General features: G+C 37.6%; 3 protein-coding genes across 3 annotated transcripts; 2 read left to right on the top strand and 1 right to left on the bottom strand.

Annotated features, from left to right (window-relative positions):
* Positions 1-202: 202 nt before the first annotated feature.
* LOC106713685 (probable G-protein coupled receptor 158) lies at positions 203-7,326 on the bottom strand. The gene is made up of 10 exons (XM_014506528.2): positions 7,153-7,326; positions 5,954-6,484; positions 5,606-5,821; positions 5,370-5,438; positions 3,170-3,337; positions 2,682-2,891; positions 2,247-2,450; positions 1,773-1,970; positions 1,002-1,022; positions 203-451 (listed from the first exon to the last, which is right to left on the bottom strand). The coding sequence occupies exons 1-10, from the start codon at positions 7,324-7,326 to the stop codon at positions 299-301; spliced, it is 1,944 nt and encodes a 647-aa protein (XP_014362014.2). The 3' UTR covers positions 203-298.
* A 531-nt stretch (positions 7,327-7,857) lies between these two features.
* LOC106713686 (lactase-phlorizin hydrolase) lies at positions 7,858-14,166 on the top strand. Its single transcript, XM_014506529.2, has 11 exons — positions 7,858-7,930; positions 8,771-8,910; positions 8,989-9,653; positions 9,801-10,109; positions 10,296-10,534; positions 10,703-10,861; positions 11,485-11,624; positions 11,711-12,375; positions 13,014-13,322; positions 13,473-13,711; positions 13,929-14,166. Exons 1-11 carry the CDS (start codon positions 7,902-7,904, stop codon positions 14,086-14,088), a joined length of 3,054 nt encoding a protein of 1,017 aa, XP_014362015.2. The 5' UTR covers positions 7,858-7,901; the 3' UTR covers positions 14,089-14,166.
* Positions 14,167-16,510: 2,344 nt separating this feature from the next.
* LOC106713687 (lactase-phlorizin hydrolase) lies at positions 16,511-24,225 on the top strand. The gene is made up of 12 exons (XM_045680231.1): positions 16,511-16,580; positions 16,769-16,911; positions 17,087-17,751; positions 17,849-18,157; positions 18,240-18,478; positions 18,618-18,772; positions 21,380-21,434; positions 21,885-22,027; positions 22,112-22,776; positions 23,030-23,338; positions 23,692-23,930; positions 24,045-24,225. The coding sequence occupies exons 1-12, from the start codon at positions 16,555-16,557 to the stop codon at positions 24,202-24,204; spliced, it is 3,108 nt and encodes a 1,035-aa protein (XP_045536187.1). The 5' UTR covers positions 16,511-16,554; the 3' UTR covers positions 24,205-24,225.
* The last annotated feature ends 439 nt before the right edge of the window (positions 24,226-24,664 follow it).

Genomic DNA, 24,664 nt, shown 5'->3' with positions numbered 1-24,664 from the left:
TTTTTATGTGCAGCATACTCGCGATTAGTAAATTAATTTTTGACTGGTAACATTAATACATCCGTATTCGCAACTAAATAAATTAAGAGATTCATTTTACACGTCATATTTAGATATGGTATATTTTGTGATTTTAACGTACATGTATCAAATTGATACAAACAATTCAACAACAGTTAATACCTATTCATTTTCCGTACAAAATTTCTAATGAATACAACAAATTCATATTGCCGTTCACTTAAATCTAACAAACAACAATGATAAATATTTATCGCATGGCAGATCACGTGATGCATCATGCTTGATCTCCGTCAGTGTAATGAGATGGTCCTTCCCCGGAGCATACAGAATCTTCTGGAGTTCTAGAAGCATCGCCTGCCTCGCTCGCCTCCGCCATACTAGTGTTTGCGCCCGGTTTATTCTTGCATCCTCGACGCGCTTGCAGGGCCTATAGATAAAAATGAATTTGTTTAAACGATTATGAGATATTATTATAAACTAATTAAAAACGGCTACGCTCACGTCGACTCCGTACTATAAGAGTGTAACCGTTTTTATAACATCTTGATATATAGAGTGTTTATTATTTTAGAAAGAAATATCGCCAAGACGTTTAAAAATTTATTTTAAATTAAATATTTCTCGAAAGAAGTGGCCAAAGTTAAGAAAATTGTTGCGTTATAATTTGAATATTTTAACTACGTTAGATTTTATAGACATAACAATGATCCAAGCAAGTGTATTGAAAACAAATAGCTGATAATACAGTATAATAAACACAATAGCTGACACATAAAATGACATATTGAGTATAATTTAAATGATTCGAAAACTTTTGTTCGGCCCGTTTTTTTTTTCATAACAAAGTAACAAGGAAAGCATACAAAGGCAGGGGTAGACAGGGCAGTGCTGGGCAATTCGGTGCTTCGCCGGGAGGGTATGTTGGGTCATGCGGGGCCACATTTCTTCACATGCGGTACATTTTACACCTTCCTTACCTTTTCGCGGCTGCCTTTTTTCTAAAGTCGGAGGAGGATGGAATATGAAACATTTGATTAATGGAAATGAAGATTAACACCGCTACAGAGGGGTCAAAAATACATTACGTTAATATCATTATATCATATTAGTTTATTTTCACCCCGAATAACAGATTTAGGTTATGAAGATGCGTACGAATTATCTATCTATTAATCTATACGTATTCTTGGACGAAATGGGTAATTACAAATCATACAATTAATAAGACGCTGTTTTTTGGATCAGGAGACGAAATACCTACATAGATTAGACAGCTACAAAATGGGACACCAAACAACTTGCAACATATTTTTTGGTGAATTACGAAAACTTTTACAAAAAGAATGACATATTATACATTCAGATGTGTTGATTAAGAAGGAGTTTCGACTGTATCTGTTTTCAAATTGTTTTTGCGTATCTATTGTCGATTTTAACACATGAGGAGATTTTTATGCAGTGATTGTTAAGTGACATATTATTAGCTTATTTAAGTATATATTTATATACATTATAAGCGTGTTATATTTACATATTTGTTTTTACTTTAGCAGTGATAAATATGTATCATAAAGCATCTACAATAAGTGAGGTTGCTTATACATTATACCCTTCTGTTCTCCATTAAACGCCTTTACCTCAACTAATTGTCGCACTACCAGAGTCATTAAATGGTCCCTTCCCCGTTAGAACTCTCTTAATGAAGTTTCCTTTATTGATAATTAAAGTTTCGTTGTTCCTGTACATACCTGGAGCGAGAAGCGCCTGTGCGGCGGCTTCCTGCCACCGCGGCGCCGGCTGATATGCGGGTTGTCGCGGCGCAGCGTCTTGTTGCGCAGGATCTCCAACTGTATGTACAGCCGCTTGAGCTCGGCGCGCACCTCCTCCGACGTCGGCTCCTCTTCGCCCTCCGCGCCGAAACCCTCCGCCGGCCCGCGCCGCGACACCTGCAACATGGTTAACTCACAAACATAGATTGTTTGAATTTCAACACTTTTTTAGGGAATATAAAACAACGGTGATATTCTTCTGTGTAAAGAAATAAAATTGCACGGTTTATTAATTATAGAAAGAACTATGGTAATAATTTGTCAATAAATCTTTTTCTTACACGTTGTAGAATGTTCTGTCTTAATTAATTCTATAAGACGTACAATAAAAGTGCTTACTACTCGGGTATCTCGGCAACAAAATATTCATTTAGGTTATAGTTGAATACTTGCCTCCTGCGCCAATGACCTAGTGCGGTAGCCGTGCCAGAGCCGGGGCGCGAGAACGCAAGCGAGCGCAGCGCCGGCGGAGAGGTGCGCGCGTACGGAGGCGGCCAGCGCAGAGGTCTCCGGCGCGGTCCCCACCGCCGCTACCAGCCGCCACGTCACACCGCACGCGCACTCCACCCACAGCGCCGCAGCCAGCCAAGTACGCTCCTGTAAATAGATAGGACCAAGTATATATTAGAAATACATTAATTTAGATCTCCCTTACCACAGTATTTTACCTTTTCCAATTCTCCTTGTATGTAAAGTAAACAGAGTGTTTATTATCGTTTCGAACAGATAAGTTAGTTAGTCAGACGTAAATCTAAGGTAAAACGTAAGTATGAATCAAAAATCAAGGTGCTTTCTTTACGATTATTACGTAAAGCATGAGTAATTTACCTGGAAGGGAACATTAGCGTTCCTTGCAGCGTGCGCGGTGCGAATACCGGCTATAAGGAGAAGCAGCTCCGCGGCACCGGTGACGTGGTGCCAGGCGGCGCGCGCGCACCCCCCCGCGACCGCTACGTCCTCCACGCACGCTGAAGTTGCCGTGAACGCGGCCAGGTAGCACGCGCACCCCGCCAGCATTGCACCCACAACGCGCAACACCTTGAAAATCACACGTTATGTACTTAGTGAGGACAAATCCTTACAGAAGAATACTGTACTAATAAGTTAACAGTGATAAGAGCGAAACTTAACGTATTAGCCTCTTACTGCAGGCCTTAATTTAATAAATTTTTCATATCTGTGCATTGCTCTATAATGAAGATAGATCGACTATAGTTCTCTCATATATAAGAAATCGGCAATGTCCTATTACAAAGATACTTATTATTATAGTACTTGCTTTATTTATTTTATCCATTTATAAAAGGAAAAGTTACCTCGGCATCTTTCGGAGTCCACCGATGCGCCTTCCTAGTGCGGAATTCTGCGAGCAGTACCCACAGGCGTAGCACTACAGACCCGTAGCACGCTACGAAGCCGAGCTCGCGTAACCACGCTCCTACTATGCAACGCCATCTTGCGTCCTCTATGAACTGCGATGCCGCCTGTCAAAATAATAAAATTAAGTCGTTTTTATAAACTGTGCCAAATAAGTTTCTAAAACTCTGAATAGTTAGAAACTAGAGCAGGGATTGCTAATTCTCACTCTGTCTTCTTTTATTGACCCAAGTCAGAATGAAAAATAATAATAATAACAATAATTGATCTTAAAAGTAGATAATTTAGCCATGGGGGTCTGTGGAAACGGTTCAGTTTGGAAAAGGGGGTCACTTGTCCAAAATAGTTTGGGGATCCCTGAACTAGAGCAATGTCCATGATTTTGTTTTATACCTCTCAACTGTTCATAGTTATTGTGCGGAAGCATTATTTTGTAAATTTTTTTTTATTCTCTTTTACGTAATTATTACAAAACACTCAGTTGTGACGCATGAAAACATACATAACAAAAACAACTACTAACACTCGAGATAATAATGAAGTGGTTGGAATTTGATTGGTATCCGCAAAAATTTCCAAGCTATATCTTGACAAGGATGTATATTTTGACAAATCTCGCTAAGATATCGGCTCCCTGCGAAAGGCCCCCCTTAAGATGCTAGCTATCATAAATGAGTACTTGTAATATTCTGAGCGTTTCGAGTAGTTCTTCAACAATATAAATATGTATGTAATTTTAACTTTTATGTTTATATTTGTACTAGCTGTGCCCGCGACTTTGTCCGCGTGAAATACTATCTCGGGTAGCATTTTTTTTGGGTTAATTATTTTACTTAACTGAAGTGCTATGCTTTGATGTATGAATGTAGAAGAACATAGAGAGAGAGGTGTGCCAGGACCACGCCAAATGTAGGTCCTGGGTCTCTGCCTACCCCTCTGGGTTACGGGTCGTGAATTATGTTGTTGTATTTTACTTAAACTTATAAAAAATGCCAAAAAATATTAAACTTACAAAATATTCACATAAACATCTTCCCATACAAACTTTCATCCCCTATTCCGTTTTGTTATATTGCAACCTTGAAGGTAAAACTTTTACAATCTTCAAATGTCATATTTATTTATATCAAATCAGCAGCCTAAAAAATAAATTTCAAGCCTCTTACAGTAAAAATGACGATACTTCCATACAAATTTACACCCCCATTTTCAGCCCCTTACAACCCTTTTTTCGTGTAAAAAAGTAGCCTTTGTCCTTTCTCAGGCTCTAGACTAAATATTGCTAAGGGCAACAGCAAAACATATTAAACAAAACATTCACCAAAACCTCGCATATTACCAAACAAATTTAGCACCCTTGGGGGTACATTTTTTACAAAAATCTAATTTCATATTTATTTACATAGAATTAGCAACCTCAAAAATAAGTTTCAAGTTTCTAACTGTAAAAATGACGATTACTTCCATACAAATTTCCACCCCCACTTTCAACCCCTTACAAACCCTTTTTCACGTTGTAAAGTAGTCTTTGTTCTTTCTCGGGCTCTAAACTAAATATTGCTAAGGGTTGCTAACAGCAAAACATATTAAACAAAACATTCACCAAAACCTCACATATTGCCAAACAAAATTTCATCCCCTATTGTTATTTAGCACCCTTGGGGGTAAAATTTTTACAAAAATTTAATTTCATATTTATCTATATCAAATTAGCAACCTTTAAAATAAGTTTCAAGCTTCTACCTGTAAAACCTACCAAGGAGGAATGCTTAATGCATACTCCGTGCCTCGGGGAAGACACGAGAGTTAGTGGGTATTCTCTCCCCGAATGGGAGCATACCCACTAAACCTCCTTGTTCCCTCATGGCCATAATGTGGGGCGCCACGGGATCGCGTGAGCTTGCCACCGCGACGTCCCACTAAACTTTCACCCCCACGTTCAACCCCTTACAACTCCTTTTTCCCGTTAAATTGTATTCAGTAGTTTTGGCGTGAAAGCGAGACAGACAGACATACAGACAGACAGAGTTACTTTCGCATTTATAATATTAAATAAGTTTCTGTGGTATTTTAGTCATTTTTTGTTAGGTGAAGAAACATATTGCACGTGAGGCTAACAAATATGATCTCTGTACTTACGGAAGCGTACATCAGCATGACTCCGAGGAGAACCACCTCCAGCACTGTCCACATGCCCATCGCAACAGCCTGCAAAATAATTTAGTTCCTGTATAAAATAAATATAAAATAATAGCGATGTGCGTTTGACGCCGTTATAGAAGAAAGATAAATCATACCTAGCAGCATTATTTGTGACCACTAAGACCGAATTATAAAACAGAGATGTAGTTTATACAGTACGTTCGAGTACTTACTTTACATTTCCGTTTTTTAAAAATGACTATGCCTATAAGGAAACAAAGCAGCATGCCGGCAAGGTTGGCGGGCAGCAAGGCCGCGCGGAGCGCTTGCGCCTCGCACTCCGCGCCCGCCTGCGTGCACGACACGCAGCTGAGCCCCGCGCCTAACGCCGCGCCGCGCACCCGCTCGCCTCCCGCGCGCCAATGGCCCGCGCGGCACTCACACTCGTACTAGTTTAAAAAAATATTTATATTAGTGTTAGTGTATTGTGCGGTGTTTAAACCGTACAAGTACAATGCTCTTTTGATAAAGTAGTAAGAATTAAAAGCAAAAAGTAAGTAATTTGTGTGGAACTATTTAACCTCTAAACGTCGCTCCGACGAACCAAAAACTGGCACGGCACGGCATTCTGTTGTAGCAGGGTCGCAGGGTGGCGGTCCGCCGAGCCAGTCGTACATGGTCTCTTCGCACGGCACGGCGGGCAGGCGGCGAAAGATCGCGGCGGCCGCCCGCGCACCGCCCGCGCCTCGCGCCGCCGCTGCGCCGCTCCACCAACTGCCGCCGTCCTCCTCACACGAGAACCATGCGTTGGACCAGATCACGGCGCTTGCGTTCCATGCCGAGGCGAGGCTCCTCCAGAAGAGTTGCAATGCGACGGAATTGTTCTGCTGGAAGATGAAGAGGCGCGGCGGCGGCGGGTCCGCGCGATAGAGCACGCCGAGGTGCAGTTGCGGCGCGCCAAGCGCAACGGCGGCGGGCGGCGGCTGCAGCGGAGCTCGTGCGGCCGTGCGGGCCAATGCTGCCGCGCGCGCCTCGTCCGCCGCGCCCGTCTCTACCAGCTCGGCCAGCGCACGCGCCGTCTGCGCCACAGCCGCCTCGTGCTCGCGCACATGCTGACACCATCGAGAGAACTTCAAAATTTTGATCTGTCCATTTATTATCCTTTTCGAATGACGATATATATATATATATATATATATATATATATAAACATTATATATATATATATATATATATATATATATATATATATATATATATATATACATATATATATATATATATATATATAATGTTTCCGGTCTGACTGAAAAACTTTGATATTATTTAGTAATAAATTCTGTTCGCGATAGCAGTTATGAAAATCCCACTAATGGTCCCAAAATTAATTCCATAATTAACATTCCATTTGAGGTAGTTGTTTTACCTAAGTTTGGTAGGTATATAGGAACAAACTGTTTTCTACACTTAATATAAAAGCTTTAACTCCCTGGACGTAGAAGAGATTATTATTGAGGGGACGCGAGCGAGAGCCGGGCCAGGCTTAAAACTAATTTTCTTCGATTCGGAAAGACGCACGTGCCTTAATTCACCTTTGCGAAACTCTCGTCGAAATGTAACTTGAATACGTAATATTTAAAAAAAATTATACCGTCTCCAAATTCAATTATTTTGGAGATTCGAACGTATTTTGTCCCCATTACCCATTATTTAAGATTTTTGTTCTTTGTTTAAGAGTGTTAATTCATCTGGACCACGTATAATGTAGCTTAGTGCGTACCGGAGGCATGGGCGGCGGGTTGCGCAGCAACAGGGTGTCGCAAGTACGCAGGGGCGGGGGATGTGTGCTGGGCGAAGCGGATGGCGAGACTGGCGCAGATGGCGAGGGGGGCGCGGCGGGTGCGGCGGCGCAGGCGCACCACGCCAGCGCCAACGCCGCGCACCGCGCCGCCATCGCTCAGCGCGCGACCCTCCGCCGCTGTTCAACAACACTTACATTTACTACTTTTTATATATAATAAGGTGGCAAACGAGCACGCGCCCACCTGAATTCGCGGAAGTAGCGAAGCGTTCATTGCCCATAGGCATCCGCAGTTGCAGATGCGTTACCTAACTTTAATCGACGGAGGAGGCTCCTCTAAATTTGCTCTTTCTGAATTCCGCTTCCTATGCATCTCCTCCATCGTCAATTCAACTTCTCGTCAACAATTTTATGCTTCTATGGATTAAAATCTATGTTGATTTTGACTTTTTAAAATTGTTTATTTACCAATATTGTTATCAGCGTCGTTGTAAGTTATATAATACGTACTTTATGTAACAAGATACATTTCAAAATCTAATCATCATTTGAGATAAAACGGTGTTCGATTTAAAAGTTATTTTAAACTTGAACTCAAATATCAAGAGCGATATACGAATCACGAGACTATCTTTTAAAGATAGCTGATTTTAGATAGACTGTATATAAACTTGAAACTTTTTTACGCACTCGTATCGTGCCATACAGCTGGAAGATAATATGTAAAAATGGAAATTTTTCACAATATTGTTTTAATGTGAGTAATCCTTTTAATTATTTGCCTGTTTAAAAACATACATTTATGAACCATATTCCTACAACGATAATAAAATATCCGTGGGATAAGTTTAATTCACACATTAAGGGCCACTGTCCACGGAGGCGTAGCTTCATAGACGCGTATTCGTCATTATACGCTTGGTGTACGTTTGCTTGCAGCTTACATACAAAACAATGTAACTCTGTCGACGGAGCGGCAGCGTCGCGCTCGCGTCGCTGCACGCAAGCTTCATGACGCCTGCCGTACTGGCTGTCGTACGCCTGGGCGTACAAGGAGTAAACGCACGTGATTTTTATTGTAAAAAATGGCGGGAAAGGCTGCCAAATTTGTTCATATCATAGAAAAATATCCGTGTTTGTATAACACTAATCTTGCTGAATATGCTAGAAAAGATTTAACTGAAAAGGCTTGGAGTGAGGTGGCGAAAGAAATCTACAGTTGATATTTCTTTCTATATTGGATGGGTCCAACATAATCATCGTTTTCGTCGACTTCGAATGTAGTGATAAGCCAAAATAACGTCTTCGTCGTCCGACTTCATTCTCACAAATGATTGACAATGTACGCTTGCAATACGCCTCGTGGATAGAGATCAGTACGCTGGGCTGCTTAAGCTGCACGCCGTATTTTGAAGCGTCTATGAAGCTACGCCGCCGTGGACAGTGGCCCTAACACATAACATAGTCTCGATAGTTTCATCGCTTTTTTAATCCTGTGTAGACGAAGTCGCGGGCAAAAAGTAATATAAAAATAATTTCGCGATCTTTATGAGAGATGATATAGTTTTACATGACTTCCTTTCGATTAATTTTTTAGTTTTACTATCTTTTGTTACTCAATGTATGAGTGCAAAACCTATGGTGGCTCCAGACACGATGTAAGGAAATTTCCTGAAGGATTTCTTTTTGGAACTGCGACCGCTTCATACCAAGTGGAAGGAGCGTGGGATGAAGATGGTAAACACATTTCAATATGTATTTTTAAAAAATGATTGCTGTTTATTTTCTTGTATTGTTATTTTTTTTTTGATTTAGGCAAGACGGAAAATATCTGGGATCACCTAACTCACAATAACCCTTGCATCATCAAGGATTGTTCGAATGGTGATATTGCCGATGACTCCTATCATCTTTATAAAAGGGACGTCGAAATGATGCGAGAATTAGGTCTAGATTTCTATAGATTCTCTCTATCCTGGCCGAGGATTTTACCTACGAGTTTCCCGGACAAGATAAATGAGGCGGGCGTTCAGTACTATAATAATCTGATCGATGAAATGCTGAAATATAACATTCAACCGATGATAACTCTTTATCATTGGGATCTACCACAGAAACTGCAAGAAATGGGCGGCTGGGCTAACCCGCATATCGTCGACTGGTTCGGTGACTACGCGAAAACAGTGTTCCAACTTTTCGGTGATAGAGTTAAATATTGGATTACCATAAATGAGCCGTATCAAGTGTGCAATCAGGGTTATGGTGATGTTGTGAAAGCACCGGTCCTAAACAGTAAAGGCGTAGCTGAATATATGTGTGCTAAAAATTTGCTCCTCGCGCACGCAAGAGCATACCATATCTATGACAAAGAGTTTAGACCTAATCAAGACGGTGTTATATTCATCTCATACAGTGCACAATGGTACGAACCGGAAACTGATAAAGATATTGAAGCTGCTAATGACAACAATGACTTCCAGGTAAATTAATTAATTATGATAGTTATATTTTGTTATTTTGTAATCAAACACATTTCCCTTGATACCTTCAATTTTATTTTTAGAAATATATATAATAACTAATACCTCTATTCCATTCTTCTTATTTTGTTGATTTTATTTTTCTAGTGGGGACAGTATACACATCCTGTCTTCTCCGAGACAGGGGACTTCCCTCCATCTATGAGAAGGAAGATAGCTGCCAAGAGCGAAGAGCAGGGCTATCCTAGATCCAGACTACCGGAGTTCACTCCCGAAGAAATTGATTATGTACGCGGCAGCTCCGACTACTTCGGTCTCAATCACTACTCTACATTTATAGTTTACAGGAATGAATCTATTTACGGTTACCATGATGCTCCATCATTCGCCGATGACTTAGAAGTCTTAACATACCAGAAAGCGGAGTGGAAGATTGGTCAATCTGAATTTACCAAGGTACTTTGGGTTTTCGTTTTTTTATATGCAATAGAAAAGTTAAAAACAAAACTGATTATGCGATTAATAGTTTCATCGTCATCATCATCATCATCATCATCATCATCATGTCAAATTCAACATTATGTTTGCGTACTATAAGAATTCGGATAATCTAATGGACACTATCCATCTCAATGTTCGCAGTGCGTACCTTGGGGCTTCCAGAAGCTTTTGACAAGAATAAAAGAGGAATACAATAATCCCCCAATTTATATTACTGAGAATGGTTTTGCTACATACGGCGGCTTGGAGGACGATGACCGTGTCACTTACTACAAGGAATACATTAACGCAATGCTTAATGCTATTGAAGAAGGCTCCGATATCAGAGCGTACACCGCGTGGAGTCTCATGGACAACTTCGAATGGATGCAAGGTTACACGTAAGTACATTTTTTTAAAAGTATAATGATCATGTTTTTACTTAACACTGTACTACTAGGCCGTCAAATATAACATTAAGAAGTGAAAAAAAGTTCCTAACTTACACGTTATTAAACATGGATACTATGTTACCGTATTATCCACATAAAAATGTTTTTCTTTTCTAGTGAGCGCTTCGGTCTGTACGAGGTGGACTACGAGAGTCCGGAGCGCACGCGCACACCGCGCAAGTCCGCCTTCGTGTACAAGCAGATTCTGCACACGCGCGAGCTCGACATGCACTACGAGCCCGATACTGACGTCATGACCATCGACGAAGGACACTAATTAAATTATTCATCTTTAAATAAATTACTTAAAAATACAACTGTTTTTTTTTTAAATAAAAAACAACCTATATCTATTAAGATTTTTTTCCTGTAAAATAAGCGTTAATCTACAACGAAAAGTGTATATAGAAAGTGAAATATAGTTTTCCTAAATGTTGCTGTATGTATTAAACATTAAATAAAAAAATGAATAAAGTAATTAGTTATTTTACATTTAACTAGAGAGTATTCTCCCAGAAAATTACACAAAACATTCCGTATCTGTTTCAGTTATGGTGCTTTATTTATAGACTTTTAGTCCTTTAAGGAAGGGAGATTTCAAAAGAAACGGAAAATGGCTTCAAAAAAACATTTATTTCGTGCGACTTTATCAAAGATTATTCCGATTTTCAATTCAATATTCGTGAAGAAGTAATCTGTTATCTACAGATATCCACGTTTCATTACATAACTACAGCCTATATATACTATATATATAGCACAGCATACTCATCAGATTTAGTAGTTGTGTCTAGCTGCTACGATGATATCAAACGCTAGATTATTGTAGGTATAATTTTTTTTTATTTATTATTCAATTTTAGTTATATTTGATATTTCTTTTTACATTTTGTTCATAGTGTATTTATTTCGCTGCTGGGTATATCGAGTGCAGGTAACATCAAAGTTAGCCGACATGATGTGAGAAAATTCCCAGATTCGTTTGTTTTCGGTGCAGCCACAGCTTCATACCAGATCGAAGGTGGTTGGGATGAAGATGGTATGATTAATTTTTATTCTTCTTTTCATTAAAAAGCATGATAACGTTGTATTTACGTTGTGTGTAATTTCTTTATTGATTTTCAGGAAAGTCTGAAAATATTTGGGATCGTTTAACACATACTGATCCGTGCTCTATAGCGGATTGTTCTAACGGAGACATCGCTGATGACTCCTACCATTTGTATAAGCGGGACGTCGAGATGATGCGCGAACTGGGACTCGATTTCTACAGATTCTCCTTATCGTGGTCAAGAATCCTACCGACCAGTTTCCCGGACAAAATAAACGAGGCGGGGATACAGTACTACAACAATTTGATTGACGAAATGCTTAAGTATAACATCGAACCCATGATCACACTGTACCACTGGGATTTACCACAAAAATTGCAAGAAATGGGCGGCTGGTCAAACCCGTACATTATCGACTGGTTTGCTGATTACGCTCGTATTGCATTCGAAAGTTTCGGCGATAGAGTCAAATACTGGATCACTATGAACGAACCCCGAGAAGTTTGTTACCAGGGATACGGAACGGTGACGAAAGCACCACGTCTTAACATTCAAGGCATAGCTGAATACATGTGCGCAAAAAACTTGTTAATGGCTCATGCCAAGGCTTATCATATTTATAATGAGGAGTACCGACAATTGCAAAATGGAGTTATTGGTATAACATTAAGTGCACACTGGTACTATCCTGAAACAGACGCTGATATCGAGGCGGCTGCAGAAGTTATTGAGTTCGAGGTAACTGACAATAAATACTTACATTGTAAAGATTGCTTTTTCATAGTGGTAGATCCCGCAACAACAATATTTGTTGGGTGTATGAATCGTGAAATACAACGACCAAACAGAAGACAGGCGTGAAGTGGAAGCAATTCCGCGTTTCGTCTGATAAGTGTGGTACCGGAGGCCTAATTTTAGTCTTCTTTCCCTTTCCACCCTTTTCTTATTAGGAAAAGATGGGAAGGGGAAGTGGATTTGGCGGAAGAGAGGACGCATAGGAAGGAGAAATATCCTCTTTCTGTGCGTCCTCGGCTCCGTTGATTAAAGGTAGGCAACGCATCTGCGTTTGCGGATGTCTATGGGCAACAGTCGCCTCGCTACTGCGGCGAATCCCGGTGGCCGTTTGCTCGTTTGCCGCCTTATGATAAAAAATAGTGGTACTTACTAAGTTTATTAGTTGCAAATATGTTTATTCGTTCATACTACACTTAGTTGGTTTTTACTAAGAAAAATTCATAAATCTTATCGTTCTTCAGATCAAATGATCTGTCTGATAACTTCGCAACAACAAAAAACAATAATGTATTTATTTATTCCGTAGTGCCTATCTTTTGTAAATACGGAATGAAATGTTAAAAATAATATTATTTTTTCAGTGGGGACAATACGCGCATCCTATTTTTTCGGAAGCTGGAGATTTCCCACCAGTTATGAGGGAGAAGGTTGCCGCTAAAAGTGCCGAGCAAGGCTTTCCAAGGTCAAGATTGCCAGAGTTCACGCCTGAAGAAATTGACTACGTGCGAGGAAGTTCCGACTTCTTCGGTTTGAACCACTACAGCACGTATATAGTTTACAGAAACCAATCTTTAAACAATTATCACAATGTTCCCTCTTACTATGACGATATGAATGCTGCTCCTTATCAGTCCAGCGAGTGGGAGCACGGCGCATCAAGTTTTCTTAAGGTTACTATAAAACCTTTATAAATTATATTTTTAGTGTATCTTGAAAAGTATTCCTTGCACCACAATTATGATGACCTTCGATTATTATGTAATATAAGATTTAAAACAATTTCGTAATATTACATTAAATTGAATGATGTTTGCGTTCAGGTGGTGCCAGATGGTTTCTACAGATTACTCACCGATATCAGAGAGAAGTACAATAATCCACCGGTCTATATCACTGAGAATGGATACTCAACTTACGGCGGTTTGATTGATGACGACCGTATTGCGTATTATAGGAAGTATTTAAGCGCTATGTTGGATGCTATGGATGAAGGATCTGACGTCAGAGGCTACGCCGCATGGAGTATTATGGATAATTTTGAGTGGATGCAAGGTTATACGTAAGTGTTCTGATGATTTTTTGTTATTATATAACAAAAAAAAGATATTTTAGAGATTTTTACAGACAAGACAACTCTACACTTTCTGTATTTCTATGTCCATCGGTTATTGACAAAAAGGACAAGATAATACAAATATATTAATTGCTATGGGTTAAAAATTAAATTTGTTTCTTTATGTTATAATAGTACGTCAATGCTTACTTTTTATTCCCAGTGAACGCTTCGGTCTGTACGAGGTGGACTATGAGAGTCCGGAGCGCACGCGCACACCACGCAAGTCAGCCTTCGTGTACAAGCAGATCCTGCGCACGCGCGAGCTTGATATGCACTACGAGCCCGATACTAACGTCATGACCATCGATGAGGGAAAATAATTAACATGTAAATTACGTTGTGATAAATATTATAATACCAATGTTGCTACGTGAAAATTCCGATCAATAAAATTTAAATCCTTATAAACAAAATTAATTATTTTACCTTTATACTCTACCCTATCAAAATTTTATGAAAGCTTGTCCTGTTGTTTAAGAGCGCTTAAGGGACAAACGTGCAAAGTTTTATAATAAAGTAATAGATGTGTGCCTATGAAAAACGAATTTGTGCTTTCAACAGTTCGTATGTCGTTTTTCTCAATGCTTGATATTTTCCGTTAATTTAATATTATTATTCCTTAAACCTGCAATAAAGATGAAATTGTATTTTATAGTTAAATATAATTAATTTTCTAAAATGAAATGTAAACAAACAAAAGCGGCGCATTGCACTCCACTTAAACAAACTTAATGAGTTCTTAACAACACAATTTTGCTCGGCGTTGTCGAAATGAATATTTAAAGATGAAAGGGTAAACAATATATAAATGAATATATTAATAAATAAATTAGAAAATTATATGTTATTCTATGATAAAAGTAACCTTTTCAATTTATTGTTATAGTTTTAAAAATATTTATCTAATAAGAAGGAGCGACTCCGCGGCCTTATTACTGGTATTCCCTGATGTTGTACTTATTAGTTCTTCATCTCCCTGTCCTTATTCCACTCATGTAGGAACTTTGCACCAGATTTTTGTCCTCGATTTATCTTTCGTCATCTCAATCGTCACTCCCGTCTTGATAATGTCACCTTTCACTCAATCTATTCATTTCTTCCTATGCGTGCCGCTATCGGTGTACTCCTCTACATTCATAAAGTTCTGCTTGTCATATGAAATTTTTGCCACAAACATACCCATACCATGCTAACCTTTCGTCCCTTATTCCTCATATTATATAATTTCGGATCTTATTCACTGGTCTTACCTCACACATCCGTCTAAACATTCGCATTTCCTACTCTACTTTTATATGTCATTTACTCTCTTTTCATCCGTTCCTTTAATTGTCTCATTCGGATCGTCATGCCATATGTGAACATGTAGGTAAATTCCACAAAATCGGTTGGCCCAGCACGAATATTTTTGACACTGGCCTTCGTATCGTCATTGTCAATTATGTCAAAATTTGTATGAGATTTTTGGTTACTTTACTCCAAATAAAATAAATAAATAAAATAAATAAAATAACTTTATTGTTTTCCCTATGGGTAAGGGACTGGTGTCCAAACTAGGGTGATACCCTGTGTGATGGATCACCAGGCGCCCGCCCCACAGACCACTAAATATACAATTCAAATCAAACATACTACAATCAAATTTTACAAAGTGGGTATGATTTTAAATAGTTATGATAACAATGTTTATATTTTCTGCAGAGGTTTGCCCCAAATACACAACGCTGCACAAATTTTTATATAAATATTCGTGCTAGGCCCACGGTAATTGCCTATGGAGCCAACACGCTTAAGTCGCCGTGGTTAGGGTTTTTTAATAAAATTAAGTATTCGGTTGTAGGTTTTCTAACCGTGATAGTTTACTGTATGTCAAGAATTATGATGCCCTGTTTATCTCAGGGTGGGTTTCACTGTTAAGCACCCAACGTTAAGTGTTTACTCGAATTGTTTTTCTGTTACGATAACGTTCGATAAGAAATCGTAACACATCTTCTCTAAAAACAATATAGAGCTTAGGAGGCTATTGAATTTTCACGTGATCAAATTCTAAAATCCAATCAGTTTTTGAAACATAAATAATGTTTGCCAAAGAGTAAAATCCGGAACGGCTGGACTGATTTTGACGGGACTTGGACGGGATGCTCGAACGGGGCTATAATAATATAGGCTCCTTTTTTAATTCTGCGCTGACGAAGTCATGGGCAATCACTAGTGCTAAATAAATATAATTACTCGTTTTATAATTTGTACATCCTTTTTTTATAATTTAACGTATTTGGGGTCTACCTGTTATAAAAATATACCTATAACCAGTTATAAATATCTTTTTTTCTATTACAGAGTACCTTTTAAAATATAAAGACACGTTTCATTTATTTCTAGAGAAAACTGCGGCGCTTCTCTGTCATCATCATACGTCTCCACCGAGGGTCTCGGAGCTTACCCTAACTTAGGGCTCTGTAACTTAGTTGAATCACAATAACTGAGAAAATTTATAAACATATGTTGGCGTTTCGAAGAAATCTCTAGAAATTACGTAATTAAATAAGAAATGAATAAATTTTAGTTTTTCATAAACAGCCCTAAATTTCAATTAACTTTATCATCGTTAAATTCAGTGCCAAATACATAAAGTTGATCCTTGAAATTTAAAACATAAAATATGATAAGTTTGTAAGGAATACTAATGTGTCAAGATAATGGTCGGTAATGATAAAGATGTCAATGAAACATGGTTGTGGCGCTATATATAATGTTAGCCTGCAGTAGTTAAAGGCAAAAGTCGCATGATGTGGGCGAGGTTGCCGTTGGTGTGAGTACTCTCAGAATTACTGCTTATAATAAAAAAATTAAAGTAAAATCGATTAAAAAAATTCCTCACAGAATAATAGAATACTTACCTGTCGCCCCGTTTAATTTTCTGGGCGCATTTAAGTAACGTGAAGGAAAACTATATTGAAACTTTAAATTCTTTATTAACCAGTCATCCTCAATTTACAGTTTGTTCGTGTGTTCGTCGATTGTAATAGGCGAGTGTAAAATCATTAATAATGTTCGACACGACGTAAGAAAATTTCCTGAACATTTTCTTTTCGGCACCGCCACTGCCTCATACCAAGTAGAAGGAGCTTGGGATAAAGATGGTAAGAAACGATGGTGTTGCGAATCGGAAACGAAAATAATTTTTTCTACTTAATTTTTTTTCTTAACTTATATATTTAATTTTCTTAAACTGGAATAAACATTGAGAAATAATTTCGATAACTAACCTCGTAACATTCCTTTTTTTGATACTTAACCCTAATAAAATGATTATAGGAAAAACCGAAAATATATGGGATCACGCAACTCATACAAATCCATGCGTTGTAAAAGACTGCTCAAACGGTGATATCGCAGATGATTCATATCACCAATATAAGAGAGATGTAGAGATGATGCGGGAACTGGGCTTGGACTTTTACAGATTCTCACTCTCATGGACTAGAATTTTACCAACCAGTTTTCCAGACAAAATAAACGAAGCAGGAGTTCAATATTATAACAATTTGATTAATGAAATGCTCAAGTACAATATCAAACCAATGATTACGCTATATCATTGGGATTTACCGCAAAAACTGCAGGATATGGGTGGATGGACAAACCCTGAAATAGTAAACTGGTTTGCAGATTACGCTAGGATTGCTTTCGAATTGTTTAGTGATCGAGTTACAGACTGGATCACAATCAACGAACCTCATCAAGTATGCTACCATGGCTATGGAGACGACACTTTGGCTCCTCTTTTGAACATCAAGGGTGTGGCTGATTATTTGTGTGCCAAAAACTTATTGCTAGCTCATGCTAAGGCTTATCACATCTATGACAAAGAGTTCCGTCCATCGCATGGTGGTAAAATTTTCATAGCATTAAGCGCGCAGTGGTACGATACGGAATATGAAGAATTTGTAGATGCTGCGAAAGAAGCTAATGATTTCACGGTGGGTAATCTTACTTTAGTTCTAATATACAAATTGATTGATCAAACTGAACAGGGAGGTATATACATGTACATACTAAACTTATCTTAATTTTTAGTGGGCAATATATTCACATCCAATTTTTTCGGAAACCGGTGATTTCCCGCCTGTTGTTAAAAAGTACGTCGCTCAAAGGAGTGCGGAGCAAGGTTTTTATAGATCGAGGCTGCCTGAATTTACAGAAGAAGAAATTGACTACGTCCGTGGTACATCAGATTACTTCGGTCTCAATCACTATTTAACGTACTATGTATATCGAAATCAATCTCTAATCAATTATTATGAATCACCATCTTTTGAGGAAGACATGGGAGTAATAACTTATATCTATGATGAATGGCAGATTGGTGAATCAAAGTACACGAAGGTTAGTGTTTCTAAGTTAATCTTCAAAATTTTATAGCTTCTATTAGTTTTTAAAATTAGTTAAATAAATTTTATTTTCACAGTTTGTTCCTTGGGGATTTTATAAGCTACTGACAAGAATACGTGAGGATTATGGAAATCCTCCAGTAATTATTACGGAAAATGGATTTGCAACAAAGGGAGGCTTGAATGACGAGGACCGTGTCACCTACTATAGGCATTACATCAGTGCTATGCTGGATGCCATGGAGGAAGGATCAGATGTCCGAGCTTACACAGCATGGAGTCTTATGGACAACTTTGAATGGCTTGCTGGATATACGTACGTATAAGTTTAATTCTTCTATAGTAAGACAATGTAACATCACTATCCATTACGTTTTCTGTTACGATTCTGCACTTGTTATTCACGATTATTTTAAAGGTTTAAAAATCAATAATGGGAACATTTTCATTGACAGTGAGCGCTTTGGTCTGTACGAGGTGGATTACGAGAGTGCGGAGCGCACGCGCACACCGCGCAAGTCCGCCTTCGTGTACAAGCAGATCGTGCGCACGCGCGAGCTCGACATGCACTTCGAGCCCGACACTGACATCATGACCATCGACGAGGGACACTAATTTATTTACTCTTGAACGAATAAAACATAACACAGAATGGCTGTTTTTTATTAAACTTCACTATGTTATGCAGACACCAAACTTCTATGCCTTCAAGTCAATCCATGGTATCTACTTCATTAACTAGCATAATTTTTTTATGTTGTACCCTTCTTCAATAAGCACAGATGAAAAAACCTTCAATAAAAAAAAAAATAGAAAGATAACTTCTATTTTATAAACGCAATAAAAGCAATAAATTTACCGTTGAACAATTGTTTTCATTGAGATATTTATACTCTAGGCCTTTATTTTGAATGTCACACCCGCTTAACCGTCTACTTTGAAAACTAATTATTTATGCATACAGTAATAATTAATATAAAGTAAAAGTGTAAGAATTGTTTTTTTCTGCTCAATTTTACATTTAATATCTTTCGTATCGTCCTCGAAGTCAGCTCAAACATATCCCACCAAGGGGCTCGGAGTCTACTCAAGTAAGGCGAATAGCCGATAGTCAGCCACGTTAGCCGAATGAGGTTTGACTGATCTAAAACATATCTTTAAATTTCTCCGTCGATACGTGCAGGTTTTATCACGAGGTTTTCTTTCACAATAAGTTCCTATGAAATTCGAAAATTGAAAAACATATTAGTACTTTACATGTCGAGGATCTAACCATGACGTATAGAGTTCAGGCGTAACTTTAAGTTTCAGGAAACTAGATTACCTTATACAGCATTATAAACAATTAATCTTGCAAAGTTATCAAAAATCGTAGTCGCTACATTATTTATCACATTGCCTAATTGTAAAATGGATAGGCTATTGCATAATTTGATGTATTATTAAATAGACATAATCTTTTATTAATTCTTCTTCTTCTTCTTTTGGTGCTATCTCCTAACGAAGGTTGGCGATCATCATGGCAACTTGAACTCTGAACAGGGCAGCTCGAAATATAGAACGCGTACTTTTGTTGTACCATTGGCGCAGATTTTTCAGCCAAGATGTTCTTCTCCTTCCTGGACTTCTTTTCCCTTGTATCTTTCCCTGTATAATGATTTTTAGTAAATCGTACTTCAGTCCCCTTAGTATATGCCCAAGATACTCTAACTTTCGTTTCTTTATAGTTTTTATAATTTCGACTTCTTTTCCCAATCGTTGCAACACTACTTCATTCCGTATTTTGTCTCTCCAGGATATCCCTAACATTCTTCTGTATATCCACATTTCGAAAACTTCGATCTTTTTGCACATGGTTTCGGTTAAAGTCCAAGCTTCGACGCCATACAGAAGAATGGAGAAGATGTAGCAGCGTGCAAGACGGGTCCGAAGTTTCAGGTTCAAGTTTTTATTACAGAGAAGTTTCCTCATCTTGATAAAAGCTCCTCGCGCTTGTTCGATCCTGCATCGAATCTCCACTTGGTGGTCAGCTTGATCATCAACAAAGCAACCTAGATACTTATACTTTTGGACCCTTTCAAGTATCTGGTTAGCACAGTATAAAGTATCATTCGGTGGAGGCAACTTTGATACGATCATGTATTTGGTCTTTTTGATGTTAATATTAAGATCGTAAGAAGCGCTAACCGACTGTACTTTGTTGAGTAGTAACTGTAGATTCTAGAGTCGGAGCTATGAGTATCGTATCATTAGCGTATCGGATGTTGTTGATAAATTTTCCATTGATAATCAAACCGACTTCTAATTCGCTTAAAGCTTCGTTAAAGATCCTTTCCGAGTAAATATTGAACAGGAGTGGCGACAATATACACTCTTGACGCACGCCTCTTCTGATGGTAACCTACTCTGTCAGCTTACCTTCGACACGCACACTCGCCTTTTGATGCCAATACAGATTTTTTATTAAATTTATAACTTTATTAATTAATTATTTTAAAACCTCTGATATCAGGAATATGGTCCAATACCTCATTTGCATTATGAAAATAATTTTAATACTAAAGAATAATTGTTTGGTAACTTTAAATTTTCGATTAAAAATGCAGCAATAAAAAAAGCATGGTTAAGAGAGTATAGACCATTAATGCTTGTCTTTTTTTATTAACGAAGGAGATATTAGTGTAGTAGGATAACCTCTAGCGCCGCCGACATTATGCCTCTTTATAAAAAATTAAAAAAGAAAAAATAACAATTCTTCTTATAAAAATAATAGGGACAGAAATTTCTTAGTATATATATATGAAACACTAAAGAAATTACTTTGACTGCCGCATTCAGAATCAGAGTCACTCGGAGTTGGTGATTTGGTATGAAACATATACACGATAAGACTCCTCAAGTATCCATTTATCGTATCTGCAAAGATTCGTAAATTGTTAAGGACCCTCTTATACATTTTCTACATACTTACAAAGACATTATGAAGACCACATAATTCAATAACATTAGCAATGCCAAAGTAGGCGTGACAAAATAAGAAGGGAAATGATCAAGAATGACATAACCTCTTCAAGATAAATTTAATCCCCAACGGAGTTAAATAATGATAGAAAACACCATTATATCTCCGTATACCTGAAATATGTCAAGATAATGATAAAAATGTCATCCCATGAGTAACGAAAATAGTATATAACATGGTTACCTATAAATACAGTTTCAAACGATACATATCAAAATAGACACACGATGTGGTCGATACAACGAATTCTGTAAGTACTGATACTAAAGATATATTCATGAAAGTTCTCAATGTGCTCGTATTTTCATGATTTTTGTACATATTGAATGTTTGTTAAAAATAAAATTCAAATTTCAAGTCATGATTAGGCTTCTGCGCAACTTTTTATTTACTTCGATGTATCCTAATTTCTCAAAATATTACTGACATTATAAATACATCTGTTATTTTATTTCTCGGTTTTTTGACTTTTGTAATGTAAAATGAAAATAAAGATTTAAAAAAATCAGAGCAAATAAAGAAAAAACATTGATAGTTTCAAGAATTGTGTGCATAAATGGACCCAAAATCATTTTCATATCTAGGGCAACAAAACTACTGTAGACCAGTGTTATCATTTAAAAAAATTAACAGTTTTAATGCGATAAAAATTACACATAAGGTGCATATTTATATAATATACTATATCTTTGTTTTGCAGTTTTTTCGTGATTGCGTCAATAGTAATAGCAGAATGTAAGACTATCAACAATGCTCGACATGAAGTAAGGAAATTCCCTGAAAACTTTCGTTTTGGAGCCGCTACCGCTTCTTACCAAGTTGAAGGAGCATGGGATGAAGACGGTAAAGATGCACGAATTAAAATACGTATATATATTTTCACAGTTTTAATGTAATAATAATTTTTATTTTTAATAATTAACACAGGAAAATCCGAGAACATCTGGGATCATATTACCCACACGAACCCATGTGTTGTAAAAGACTGTTCTAATGGAGACATCGCAGACGATTCTTATCACCAATACAAGAGAGATGTAGAGATGATGCGGGAACTGGGATTAGATTTTTACAGATTCTCACTCTCATGGACCAGAATTTTACCAACTAGCTTTCCAGACAAAATAAATGAAGCAGGAGTTCAATATTACAACAATTTGATTGATGAAATGCTCAAGTACAATATCAAACCAATGGTTACACTGTATCATTGGGACTTGCCACAAAAATTGCAGGAGATGGGTGGATGGACCAACCCTAATATTATTGATTGGTATTCAGACTACGCACGTGTTGCTTTCGAGTTATTTGGTGATAGAGTTAAAGATTGGATCACTATAAATGAACCACTTCAAGTATGCTACTACGGCTATGGAGACAATTCGCTGGCACCTCTTCTAAACATTAAGGGTGTTGCAGATTATATGTGTGCGAAAAACTTGTTGTTAGCTCATGCTAAGGCATATCACATTTATGACAAAGAGTTTCGCCCGACTCAAGGTGGCTCCATTTTCATTTCTTTAAGTGCTCAATGGCATGATACAGAACATGAAGAATTTGCGGATGCTGCTAAAGATGCTAATGAATTCACGGTTAGTACTAATTTCTGCCTTTCCTTAATAAGTTAATAAGATGACAATGACATAGCACAGTGGTTACGTTAGCTTAGAATTAGTGTCTATTTTTAAAGTGAGTCCCTCATATCTGAGGATTTTGGAATTTATTGGAAGAGTAAAACACATAGCTTTTTACACATCTTAAGATTAGTTATTAGCTTTTCGATTTTTATACTTGAATCACTGTATATAGTTAATTAGTACTGCATGTATAACTCTTTTGTTGTAGTGGGGAATTTATGCGAACCCCATTTTTTCGGATACCGGGGATTTTCCGGAAGTCATGAAAAAACGTGTAGCAGCTAAGAGCATTGAACAAGGACTTTATAGATCCAGGCTGCCTGAATTTACTGCCGAAGAAATTGATTACATCCGGGGCTCATCGGATTACTTTGGTCTCAATCATTACTCAACGAAATATGTATACAGAAATGAGTCTGTGTTTGGTTACTACGAGTCACCATCATTCTACGATGACATGGAACTAGTAACTTATACCAAAAACGAATGGAAGATCGGTGAATCACAATTTACCAAAGTAAGTATTCACATACGTAAGTCAATTAACATTTGGAATGCAACAGGTTCATAATGCACTGCTAAAGGGAAAGCTGCTGCTGAGAAAAAAACATGACCAAACTGCTACAGTATGTCAAGAATCTTGTGAGTTTAGTGAGCTCACATAATCTAGTTTTTTTATACGCACCGGATCAGATAACTTTGTCGGTTTTTATTCCGCAATTTTAAGATATGGTAGCAATATTCTTAATAATCACGTTTAAGTTAATTCAGAGTTTTAGGATATATCTTGACTATTTTAACTTCAATACGATTTATGAAAAAGACATGTCTAAATTAAGTGTAAAAAATGGATATCGTTTATTTTTTTAGTTCGTTCCATGGGGATTCTATAAACTGTTGACCGAAATAAAAGAGGCTTTCGGTAATCCTCCCGTTGTTATCACGGAAAATGGATTCGCTACTTACGGAGGCTTAGATGACGAGGACCGCGTCACTTACTACAAGCACTATATCAATTCTATGCTTGATGCTATCGAGGATGGTTCGGACGTTCGAGGTTACACAGCTTGGAGTCTAATGGATAATTATGAATGGCTACAGGGCTATACGTGAGTACTTTATTTCAAAAACAGGTTATTAAATCGTTTTTATCAATTGATTCGAATATAACTTTCGAAATACAATTATTTATGATAATGATAAATAATTAACTGTTATTACAGTGAGCGCTTTGGTCTGTACGAGGTGGACTACGAGAGTGCGGAGCGCACGCGCACGCCACGTAAGTCAGCCTTCGTGTACAAGCAGATCCTACGCACGCGCGAGCTCGACATGCACTACGAGCCCGACACTGACGTCATGACCATCGACGAGGGACATTGAATTTGAAAAAATATACGATAATAGGATATGATACTCTGGTTTTATTTATTTTTTAATTAAAGCCTGATTGCGTGCCTTTCTTCTCGCATAGTTTCCTATTTTACGCATTAACCTTACTCTGCTGTTTATTTTTTAAATTGCCTATTTGTAGGTAAAAATCATTTTTGTGTTATTAAAGTAAAAATTAAGGCGTATATGTTCATCCCGTATTTAAGGAAATAAAAAGCTCTCTACTCAAAATGTAAAAAGCAAGCTTTGTTAGAATCAAGAAAATCCATTTTGACATTAATAAAATTGTCGTCTCATCAAAGTTGGCAATCACTAGGTAAAGTAGGTATATTTTTAAATGTGTATTTATCCAGTAAGTAAAAAATTTGAAATCAGAATTGAATTTAAAAGATGTCATTTTGAAATTAAAAAAGTGTGTTTTTATTTTCTATAAGATACAACATAAAAGCTT

This window comes from Papilio machaon, chromosome 1, assembly GCF_912999745.1.
Source record: "Papilio machaon chromosome 1, ilPapMach1.1, whole genome shotgun sequence".
Taxonomy (NCBI): Eukaryota; Metazoa; Arthropoda; class Insecta; order Lepidoptera; family Papilionidae; genus Papilio; species Papilio machaon.
Note: the sequence above shows the minus strand (reverse complement) of the source record. Positions and strands in the feature narration are given on the sequence as shown.